Source organism: Moschus berezovskii, chromosome 18, assembly GCF_049115385.1.
Source record: "Moschus berezovskii isolate FMDL1 chromosome 18, NW_MosBer_1.0, whole genome shotgun sequence".
NCBI classification, from domain to species: domain Eukaryota; kingdom Metazoa; phylum Chordata; class Mammalia; order Artiodactyla; family Moschidae; genus Moschus; species Moschus berezovskii.
The window spans coordinates 45,793,945-45,806,355 of record NC_142477.1 but is presented as its reverse complement, the minus strand read 5'-3'; the positions used below and the strand labels follow the sequence as shown (position 1 = coordinate 45,806,355).

The window sequence follows — 12,411 nt, the reverse complement described above, 5'->3', positions numbered from 1 at the left end:
CTCTATTGAATCATTTGTTTCTCTTACTGATTTGTAACTACTTACATGGTCTGGAAAGTGGTCCTTAGTTTCTCCCAGTATTTGCTGTCTTTCCATTTTTTGTCTTACCATGTAGAAACTTTGAGTGTTGAGTCTTATGTGTGTCTGTGACTTAGTTTCCTCACCACAGTCAAATTCTATTGTGTTCTAAATCCTGTTGCTTTTTATATTTAGGTGTTTAATCCATCTGGCTAGCTTTTGTATGTGAGATATGGTAGGAATTAAATATTCTATAGTTCCTCATTTCAGCATAATGATGCTTCCTCTCTTGGATAAAATATCCCTCTGTGTACCATGTAACTCCCTGTAAATTTGTGTCTTATTCCTGTGTCTGTGAGCGTGGATCTTCTGTTTGTCTTGACATCAGTACTGCATTCTTTTAAATTTTTATTTATTTTCTGGCTCTGCTGGTCTTTGTTGCTGCATAGGCTTTCTCTTGTTGCGGGGAGCAGTGGCTTCTCTCATGGCTCAGGGGTTCTAGAGCACACAGGTTTAGTTGTTCCGTAGCATGTAGGATCTTCCTGGACCAGGGAACAAACCTGTGTCTCCTGCATTGGCAGGTGGATTCTTAACCACTGGACCACCAGGGTACTCCCAATACTGCACTCTTAGTTATTCTGCTGCTGCTGCTGCTAAGTCGCTTCAGTCGTGTCCAACTCTGTGCGACCCCTGAGACGGCTTCTAACATACTGTAAATCTTGCTGTGTCTGGTGAGACAGATTTTCCTTCTTCCCCTTATTCTTTGAAGCTGCCTTGATTAATTTTGGTTCTTGATCTTCCTCTTTCCTACTTATTTCTGTCTAATAAGTCTAAAAGTCTAATCTGTATTTCCTTCTTATTTCTGGTGACTCTGGAAATTCATTTTGGTTTTCAAACAGTTTGGTTTCTGAATTTTGTTCAAAGTATCTTGATCTTAAAGTTTCAAGGCCTTTTTTCTCATTATTCTAAATATGCTTAGTTTTTCTTCATATTTTTAATTCTAACCCTACTGTTCCTTCTGTCATATACAAAATTACTTCTTTGTATTGTGATATTTTTTGCAATCTCATAATTAAGCTTTCTTAAACTTCTGAAATGTTTTCAAACTTACTGTAAAGCTACAAAAGTAAAAACAGTGGAAAGAACACCCATCTGCCTTTTACTCAAATGTACCACTTTGGTTAACAGTGTTTTCCATTTGTCATTTATTCTTTCCACATTCACTTTTTTTCCTTAAATCATTTGAAGTTACATATATTATGGCCCTTTCATGACTGCTCCAGCATTCTAACTACTGCCTGTTTGTTTTTCTTTATGAAAAAGCCTCACGACTTGGATTGTAGGAACATGTATCCAAAGAGGAGTTTGTATTTGCTGTGCCAGGAGCCTCAGGGGTAACACTGGCTTGGAACAGATTTTTTTATTTTCTTGTCAAAGAGATTCTTTATGTGGATAATAGAAATTTGAAATGCATACCCATTGTTAAAAATTCTCTGGGGAATTATCCTTCAATTAAAAATAATTTTTAAAAATTACCTAGGGAACTAGTTTCTTCACAGTACTTCTGTCCTGATTCCAAACGCAGGCAGGGACAGCCAAGCTTCTTTGCCATCTCCCTTTACCACTGAGGTTTTTCATTTTTTTCTTGGTTCACCTTTTGCTTAAAATACCAGTTCTTTGTCCTAGGTTTGTATAGGTGAGATGGACATGAGTCATGAATTCCATCTTCCTGTTTCACATGGGCTCAAGACCTTGCCTTCTGACTGACTGTGGGTTTTAAAATCCAAGCCCTTTGTTCCTAAGACTGCTTGGTCTACCAGTCTCCCAGCTGCAAGAGTTATATCATCTGGTGATATGAGCGGGTGTGTGTGTATGAGTGAGTGAGTGAACGTGAACTCATTCATACATTTAAGAGATTGTTTTATCTGTTGCTTTATTTATTGCAGGACGGTCTTATAGTTAAAATTATCTCAAAAACCAAGATTGGATATCAAAAACATCACTAACCCTTTAAACTGGAATTAGTTTTATAGAGACTGACAATCTTGGAAAAACATGGTCTCTGTCAAGTTTAATGTAATTATATCATCCTCTTGAAATTTGAGGTAGCTGTTCACAAGAAACTGTAAGATAACTAGTTTTAATATATACTGACCCATTTTACTAAAAAGGGGTAAGGGCTTTATACATACTTGCTCATCTTAAAAGATAGTAACTCTGCCTAAGACATTGGCAGATGGAGAGCTATAGAGAGCTTCTTACTGCCTTAGAAAACCCAACCAAGGGAAAGTTGGTATAGCTGAAACATTTATCAGGTATCCGCCTTCCATCTGTCTCTAAGGAGAGGGAAGAAAAGAAAATCTCCTTTACTCAGAGCATTTGCTAGGTTAGTCTCCTCTGAGAAACTTCGAGCAATGATGACTCTTAGCTGCTAGCCAGATAGCTCATTTTACCTCCTTGAGAAGGAATAATGGAGCCAAAAGTTAGGAGTTCCGATTGAAATCCTTCCTTGTGGAAGGACAAACAGCAATATGGAAGAAACAAGTTAGGACAGTATCTTTTCTGATGGAAAGAATCAAAGGATGTAAACGGCACACACATGGCTGTGAAGTATACTCTGATATGTTCATAGTGGCTTTGATTTCCATCATATATTTAGAGGAATATTATACTGTTCATCTCTGAACTGCACAGGTCTGTTTCTGTGTGATTTTTTTTCACTAAATATGTACTACAGTTTATATAGGGTTAGCTGAATCAGCAAATACAAAGGAACCATGTATAAGGAGAGCCAACTAAGTTACATGTGGATTTTTGAGAGTATGGAAGGTGTCAGTGACCAATAAGGGTCAGTTGTATAATTTATGAGCACATGGTGTACAGGGGAAAGAGAAAGCAAGCCAGTTAGAATGTAAGTTGTGTAAAATATATTCTTAAAATATGTAAATGGAACCTTAACAGCTGTTTAAATGTATCTACTTAAAAATCATAATATTAAAAAAAAATTGTAGTGGTAAGTAACTTGGCCATTTCATACAAATATTTTTCAGTATTAAAATTTTTTATTTTTTTATAGATTACCAAGAGAAATATCAAGAGTTACTTGAAAGAGAAGACTTTTTTCCAGATTATGAAGAAAATGGAACAGATTTATCAGGGGGTGGTGATCCGTAAGTTCTTTAGATACTTTTTTTGTTTTGGAGGTTTGTTTGTTTTTGTTTTTTTGTCTTTTTTTTTTTTTTTTTCATTTTTCTGTTTGGCCATGCCATGCAGCTTGCAGGTGAGATCTTAGTGCCCCTTGCAGGGATTGAACCCAGCCCCCCTGCAGTGGAAGTATGGAGTCCTCAAAACTGAACTGCCAGGAAATTCCTATCTTTAGCTTTCTTTGTGAATTCCTGTGGCCACAGTTTGTGGATGGAGTTTATAGACTAGAAAAGATGATGAAAGAATGTGCATTTTGATTTAATGATGTTAAAGTAGTATATACATAGTAGTTATTTACCAGAAATTTTCAGAAAATCATATTAGAGAAAACACTGTAACTGAAAATTAAATACAGTTAAGGTGAAAATACTATTAATGTAGCATATTCAAACAGTTTTTATAAAGTAGATTCTAATTAATACTACAAGATCTTGGACAAGTTCTATGCCTTTTTCTCCATCTATTGAATAAGAATAGTAGTACCCCTCCTTGAATTTTTTTGAGACCTAAATGAGATATATAAATAACTTGGAGTAGCTACCTGGCACACAGTAAAAGTCTCAAAGCTTGGCTGTTAAGGGATTAAAATTAAAACACCCATAACTATATGAAAATGTTTGGACTGATAGACGTATAAGACATATATAGTCCTGTATCCCATATCTCAATCTTTACCTGCCATTCTTAATGCCAAAAGAAACTTTTATCGTATTGCTCATTTATCATTAGATCATACTACATTTGTATATAGAAGGACCAGGAACTTGAAGTTTAGTCCCAGATCTGTTAACAATTCATGTGAATTTGAACAGGCTACTTAGATTCTCCTCTTCATGGGCAGAAATAAATCCGTGACTTTAGTTTTTCTTATCCCATCTCATGTATTGTAGGTTAAAAAAAAAAAAAATGAATCACATTTATTCTCTCTCCAGGTAGTGACATTTTAAATATGTCTGATTTTCTGATAGTGTCATACTTTTATATATTAGCTTAATAGAGAAAAATACAGGGATGTGCTTCCGAGCACAGTTAAGAAGGTTCAACCCTGCTGAGAGCACCAGTGGAAATTGAAAGTTGTCCTTGCCATTGATTGTCAGGTTATTCTCTGAAGTTTAGCTTGATAAGCGTTATATTCTCTTTGCCCTAATGAACTTGTGGCATTTCAGTATGTGGCCTTGTACTAGAAATGAGGGAAGAAGGAGAAAGACCCAGCAGCAGTTGGTAGGACTGGCAAGATAATTTTGTCATGTGTTGGTGGAAAGGGTCCTGGGGGTAGGGAAATAGATACTTTCATGACTTAGTATCTTAGACATTTTCTGAATTAAAAAACCTCATCTGTGCTGCTTTCACAGGTACTTGGATGATATTGATGATGAGATGGACCCAGAGATAGAAGAAGCTTATGAAAAGTTTTGTTTGGAATCAGAGCGTAAGCGAAAACAGTAAAGTTAAATTTCAGCCTATCAGTTTTATAAAGCAGTTTAGGTTATGGTGATTTAGCAGAACACAGGAAAGCAAGAAAATGTGTCACACTTATACCAAATTAAGAATGTTGAGTTATGTTACTAATGTATGCAACTTTAATTTTGTTTAACACTCTCTGCCAAAATAAACTTTATTCCCTATAACTTAAAATGTGTATATATATATAATAGTTTATTATGTACAGTTAATTCCACTGTTTTGGCTGCAATAAAATCGATTTTGAAAAAAATGAAAAATGTTGAAAGTAAATTTTGCTAGCTGGTTAGTAGCTTATCCTTTAAATTCTACTTTTCTTGAGGGAAAAATTCTTAGCCTGGAAATACATATAAGTGCAAAATGTAGCATCCTTTCTTAGATATGAGTATTATAGCTTTCACTTAGTTTTGCATTTAGTGTCTCAGTGAATTGAGTTTCAAATATGAATCACAATCACAAATATCTTTAGGACTTGAAGTCTTAGAAATGTCATTAACAACTCATTTACATGTCCAGATGCTATTTGATATCAAGGGCTTTTAAAATGGCATTTTAAAAAAAAGTAAGAGCTCCCAACTAAACAACCAAGATCTTCACTGAGGATTTGTTGCAGTTCTAGAATTTTTTTTTTTAACCTAACCTCATTACTCTAAAAACCTAGAATATTATTCTGCTTCATTTATATGGCTTTCTCATTTTTGTTTTATAGCGTAAGTTGCATTGACTTTTTTACTAGAGAATTTTACTAGATCTTTGTCACTCAAGTTTTCATCTGCTTTATAATCGATAAACCTTGAGAACCACTTTTCTAATACTTTTACTATAATGTGGTACCACCTCAGCCCTACCTTAGTAATATTTTTACCTATGTCAGAAATCTTTTTCCAACTAACTAAAACTTATGTACAAAAAGATTGCTTGTAAATATGCATGTAAATAGTTCTGTTAATAACCCACTGTTTTACATTTGGTACATCTGTGTCTGCTAATTCAGTTAGCTTTCTCATTTTTTGGCTTGTTTGTTTGGTCTGGATTAAAATTAGACTTTAAAAATAAAATTTAAATAGTTTTGTTTCCTCTAAGTTTTTGGAGTAGTATCCTGGAGTTCTAAAGAATTTCTATTGAATTTTTTTACATGACATCATAAGATTTGAAATCAAACTACTAGGATAGAAGATGTTCAGTGTCTGTTGAATGAGTTTCAATAAACATTCACATCTCCCTGGAAAAACTAGCAATTATGAAATGTAGACTCTTAGTGTTTTTATTGTAAAAGACAAGTATATATGTAATCGGGGTTTTTGAAATTTGTAATAGAATTTTTTTCAAAATGGTGGCTAACATGGTGGCTGTTGCCTCAATCTTAAGTTCTCTGAAGGTTGTGCTCACTGTGAATGAATCTCAGAGATGAGGGGAAGGGCGTGTAGGAAAAAGACTGAACGATAGGCTGGGGCCAAGAATATGCTCACTGAATATACTTTGTGCAGTTGCTCCGTGAATAACCACCCAGTTTTATCTACTAAATGTTACCAATATGCTGTGCTTACAATAGTTAGCAGTAGGATCAGTATGTTCCAGTTACTGGTGCTACTTAAGTAACCACCCAAACAATAGCCATTTTATCATGCTCATGTTTCTGTGGCTTAGGAATTTGGACAGGGTACAAGAGGGGGTACTGTTTTTCTAGTCTGCAACATTTGGGAAAAGTAAGGACTAGGGGTGGCTGGAACAGCTGCCTGCTGTAATCTTCTAGAGTCGTCTTCACGCACATGGTTGATGACTGGGCTGAGGTGACTTGAAGCCATCCTTGACCTGAAGCACCTACACCTGGCCTGTCCACGTGGCTTAGACTTCTCACAACATGGCAGCTAGTTAAGAGGGTTCATTGCAAAGTAACCAGCAAGAAGTTGCATTCAGAAGCTGCAAGCAGCACTGCTTCTGCTACAGTCTCTTCGGGTTCTGAGTAGCTCGCTAAAAAGCCATATCAGATAGGAGACCTTCAAGGAACGTGTGGACATGTTTTAAAACTGCAGCAGTGCATACCGAAAGGAAGAGTTGTCCTTTAGGATTGCCATGTCTCCCACAGAAATACAGATCCGTACATCTTTTGTAACACGGATTATTAGTACAAATCTTTAATGAGCAAGGACACAAAGGTGCCAGTGAATGTTAGTCTTGTAACAAAGTGCAAATATTAGTATTGGAAGTCGTGTCATTAACTCAGACTCTGTATTGTCAGTGCCCTGCAGCCAGAGACTACCAGGGCCACACCTGTACCTGAATATATTGACTTTAGTACTTGTTGAGAGGCAGAATATCCACCATGGGGAACTGTTCAGTTAGTTCAGTTCAGTTGCTCAGTCGTGTCCGACTCTCCGCGACCCCATGAATCACAGCACGCCAGGCCTCCCTGTCCATCACCAACTCCCGGAGTACACTCAAACTCATGTCCACAGAGTCGGTGATGCCATCCAGGGTATGTCAATAAGAGTGTTCAAAAGAACCTATTATAGGATTGGGGCTTTGATTGGATAATTTGAGAGAGGGCCTAAGAAATGAGATTTGCTCTAGCCTGGATGCTGTCAGAAAGCAGGGGAATTCTATGATTAGGTATTTTATTCAGTCTTATCTGTCATGAGGACCCTAAGGTATGGATTTTTTTTTTTTTTAATTGTCACATTTATTAAGAGAGGATGCTTGAAACCTATTTGGGACTAAAGGACTGAAAATCAGCTTAAACTGAAAAAGTAGCAGCCCTGCCTGTTAATCAAGCTGGGAGGACAGACACAGATAAAACCAGCTGCAGCTTAATAGACAACGTTTCTCCCAAGGTCATGACTCCCTGTGTGTATGTGTGTGTGTGAGACTAGGGCTTTGTTACCAATGATGCTTTCAGACCTGCTTTGCAGTTCTCATCCATCTTTCTGGGGATACCCAGTTGCTAAACTGCCCTCACCTCAGGATAGCAGCCAGTCCCTTAGTTAAACCCTGTTTCTAATCCTGCAACATAAAGAGCACTGAACCAGGAACTGGTCTCTCTCCCCTTAGAGCTTCCTCAGAATTCCTCAGCAGGAATTCAGACCTTAAAACGAAGATGTGCTCCTCCCCCTGTGGAGAGCCCCATTTGAAGTGTACTTTCTTGCTTACACATCAAATATTTTGTCAGACTACAGGCTTGAGCCCAGTGGTCTTTAGCTGACTAGACCTTGGCAGATACAAATCATTTAAGGGCATGTATGCTACTGCTGTATTGTGCCAGCCTAGCAAAATGCCAGCCCGGGATGAACTGGACACTGCCGCTGCATCCAGGCTGTGGGAGGTCATTTTCTGTTAGGTTTGTACCACTGTAAATCCATAGGCACCTTCATTTGGGCTGCCAGTAATCTTACTGTGTTTCTTCATTCTCTTGGTTAATTCAAACCCTCTCTACTCTGTCTGCCTCCTTATTCCCTGATGATTTGCTTCACAGGAGAAAAAGGTCACTGGAGAGATGTTCACAAATGCATCTGAATACACTTCATTCCTCCTCTTCCTCTATAGGAAGTATCCCTCCTATTATTAAAGAACAGTTTTTCAACATGTGCTAGAACTCCATGCCCTCTCACTCTCACAAATTCTGTTGTTACTTGGTCTGTATTTTTTAAAAAAAACATTTCTCCGTTGGCCCTTTGCACGAGTTTGAATATGCCATTCCTCTCATCAAAAGAAATCTGGCCCTCACATTTCTCCCCAGCAACAGTTCTGTCTCTGCTTCCTCATCAGACTTCCCAAGTGTTCTCCCTTTTTTTTTTTTTTGCCATTTTCTTACCTATTGGCTCTTCAAACCCACTATATATTCTGCCACTAGTATATACAACAGCCCTTATTACAGTCAACGATGATATCCATACCATTTAATAAACACTTAATTCTTTAGCTTGTTCTCTAGGCAATATCTGACACTGTCAACATCAAAACTGAAAACATCCCAAGTGGCGTTAATGTTAAAGAACCTGCCTGCCAATGCAGGAGACCCAGGAGATGTGAGTTCAATCCCTGGGTCGGGAAGATCCCCTGGATGAGGGCACGGGTAACTCACTCCAGTATTCTTCCCTGGAGAATTCCATGCACAGAGAGTGATGGGCTCTGGTCCATGTGGGTTGCAAAGACAGCTGAGCAACTAATACACACAGGCACCTAGAATATAACATCTTGCTTCCTCCATAGCTTTGTGCTGTTTCTCAGGGTTTGCTACTGGTGTTCCTCAAAACTCAATCCTAAGCATTCTTTTCTCATGTCACAATATCCTTGGACTAACATCTTCTCCCAAAGTTTCAATTAGAGGCTATCCCTTTCAAATAAATATGAAGGTCAATATCACTGCTGACCTCCATATTTATTTCTAATATCCTGATGCTAGACCTTTACTAACTTGTTTGCACTGGGAGGGCTCACAAAATTTATGTCATACTATACCCTGAACTTGAGCATGACTACTAGCGTGTAAGATGAGTGCAATTGTGCAGTAGTTTGAGCATTCTTTGACATTGCCTTTCTTTGGGTTTGGAATGAAGATTCACCTTTTCCAGTCCTGTGGCCACTGCTGAGTTTTCCAAATTTGCTGGCATATTGAGTGTAGCACTTTCACAGCATCATCTTTCAGGATTTGAAATAGCTCAATTGGAATTCCATCACCTCCACTAGCTTTGTTCGTAGTGATGCTCTCAGCAATATGTGAACCGCGAACTTCCAGATGTTCAGGTTTTAGAAAAAGCAGAGGCACCAGAGATCAAATTGCCAACATCCGCTGGATCATGGAGAAAGCAAGAGAGTTCCAGAAAAACATCTATTTCTGCCTCATGGACTATGCCAAAGCCTTTGACTGTGTGGATCACAATCAACTGTGGAACATTCTGAAAGAGATGGGAATACCAGACCACCTGACCTGCCTCTTGAGAAACCTGTATGCAGTTCAGGAAGCAACAGTTAGAACTGGACATGGAACAACAGACTGGTTCCAAATAGGAAAAGGAGTTATGTCAAGGTTGTATCTTGTCACCCTGCTTATTAAACTTATATGCAGAGTACATCATGAGGAACGCTGGGCTGGAAGAAGCACAAGCTGGAATCAAGATTGCTGGGAGAAATATCAATAACCTCAGATATGCAGATGATACCACCTTTATGGCAGAAAGTGAAGAGGAACTAAGAAGCCTCTTGATGAAAGTGAAAGAGGAGAGTGAAAAGGTTGGCTTGAGGCTCAACATTCAGAAAACAAAGATCATGGCATCTGGTCCCATCACTTCATGGGAAATAGATGGAAAAACAGTGGAAACAGTGTCAGACTTTATTTTTTTGGGCTCCAAAATCACTGCGGACGCTGATTGCAGCCATGAAATTAAAAGACGCTTGCTCCTTGGAAGGAAAGTTATGACCAACCTAGATAGCATATTCAAAAGCAGAGACATTACTTTGCCAACAAAGGTCCGTCTAGTCAAGGCTATGGTTTTTCCGGTGGTCATGTATGGATGTGAGAGTTGGACTGTGAAGAAAGCTGATCGCTGAAGAATTGATGCTTTTGAGCTGTGGTGCTGGAGAAGACTCTTGAGAGTCCCTTGGACTGCAAGGAGATCCAACCAGTCCATTCTAAAGGAGATCAATCCTGGGTGTTCATTAGAAGGACTGATGCTAAAGCTGAAACTGCAATACTTTGGCCACCTCATGCAACGAGTTGACTCACTGGAAAAGACTCTGATGCTGGGAGGGATTGGGGGCAGGAGGAGAAGGGGATGAAAGAGAATGAGATGGCTGGATAGCATCACCGACTCGATGGACATGAGTTTGAGTGAACTCTGGGAGTTGGTGATGGACAGGGAGGCCTGGCGTGCTGTGATTCATGGGGTCGCAAAGAGTGGGACATGACTGAGTGACTGAACTGAACTGATACCCTGAACTTATTCTAAACACCCACCTCTCATTGAGGGCACTGACACCTATCCACTTTCCCCAACCAGAAACCCCTGGAATTGTTTTAAGTCATCTCCAAGATTTAAGAGTTGATCTCCTAAATATTGGAACTGTGTTCTCCATTCTCACTGTCTAGTCGAGTCTGAACTGCCCTTGCCTCTGCTGTTGCTCTTTCAAAAGCCTTTTGAAAGAGCCACACATTGTTCTCATATCCTTCAATTCACTCTCCATTCAGCACTTGCAGGAATTTTTCTGAAATATTGAATTGGCAAAAAAAAAAAATTGCATGCAAAAAGCACCACAAAACCCCTCTGTAGTAGACAAAATTTATATATAGGAGGTTCTTACACAGTGGAAGGGGGAAAGATGGGGGTTTGATAGGACCTAAGTTCAGTTCAGTTGCTCAGTCGTGTCCCACTCTTTGCGGCCCCATGAATCACAGCATGCCAGGCCTCCCGGTCCATCACCAACTCCTGGAGTTCACTCAAACTCATGTCCATTGAGTCAGTGATGCCATCCAGCCATCTCATTCTCTGTCGTCCCCTTCTCCTCCCAGCCCCCAATCCTTCCCAGCATCAGAGTCTTTTCCAGTGAGTCAACTCTTCGCATGAGGTGGCCAAAGTATTGGAGTTTCAGCTTTAGCATCAGTCCTTCCAATGAACACCCAGGATTGATCTCCTTTAGAATGGACTGGTTGGATCTCCTTGCAGTCCAAGGGACTCTCAAGAGTCTTCTCCAGCACCACAGTTCAAAAGCATCAATTCTTCGGCGATCAGCTTTCTTCACAGTCCAACTCACATCCATACATTATCCACTGGAAAAACCATAGCCTTGACTAGACAGACCTAAGTTAGCAGTGTGTAATAAAACTGAGGCTACAGATCATGATTATCTGAGGTTATTACACCTGACAAAAGACAAGTCAATTTGCATATAAGACTTTTTAAAACGGAGATGAATTTAAGAAGTTATATTTCTCTCAGTCCCTTAGTGCTGCCACCTTTGTTTAAAGCCCTTGTAGTAGTTTACCACTGCTTTTAAGAGAAAGTCCATAATTCATAAACCCGAACTGTGTATCTCTATAATCCAGTTTCAAGCTTCTCTCCCCCAAGAAGAGTCTCTTTATCTTCTTTTTTTCTTTCCTGGAGAATCCCAGGGATGGGGGAGCCTGGTGGGCTGCCCTCTATGGGGTCGCACACGACTGCAGCGACTTAGCAGCAGCAGCAGCAGCAGCAAGCATCCTTAGAACAAACTGGCTTTCTTTCAACACTTTTAAGGGAGGGGCCAGATTTTTCCTTGGGCCTCAGGGCCTTAACATATGCCATAATCTCACCTTGAAACACTTTCCCCCTCTACTGTATTTAGCTAACACCTACTCTTTGGATTTCAGTGGAAATATTTCCTCAGCCTTGATTAAAGTTAAAGTTGCTCAGTGGTTTCCGACCCTGCGACCTCACAGACTATACATTGCCTGGAATTCTCCAGAATACCTGAGTGGGTAGCCATTCCCTTCTCCAGGGGATCTTCCCAACTCAGGAAGATTCTCGCATTGCAGGCAGATTCTTTACCAGCTGAGCCACCAGGGAACCGCGGTATAGGTCGCACACTATAAACTCTCACCAGGGCTTCCCTGGTGCCTCAGACGGTAAAGAATCCACCGGCAATGAAAGAGACTGGCTCGATCCCTGGGTGGGGAAGATCCTGTGGCGAAGGCAATGGCAACCCACACCAGTATTCTTGCCTGGACAATCTCACTGACAGAGGAGCCTGGAGCCCTACAGT

General features: G+C 39.6%; 1 protein-coding gene across 3 annotated transcripts in view; it reads left to right on the top strand.

Annotated features, from left to right (window-relative positions):
• PAIP1 (poly(A) binding protein interacting protein 1) overlaps positions 1–5,916 on the top strand; it is a 29,080-nt gene extending 23,164 nt beyond the window's left edge. Inside the window, exons 10-11 of one of the 3 annotated variants that reach the window (XM_055422087.2) lie at positions 3,095–3,188; positions 4,575–5,916. In XM_055422087.2, coding sequence (XP_055278062.1) covers positions 3,095–3,188; positions 4,575–4,668 — 188 coding nt within the window. In that variant the 3' untranslated portion in view covers positions 4,669–5,916. The remainder of the gene's footprint in view (positions 1–3,094; positions 3,189–4,574) is intronic. The other 2 variants (XM_055422089.2, XM_055422088.2) reach the window with 2 other exon arrangements.
• Positions 5,917–12,411: the final 6,495 nt, after the last annotated feature.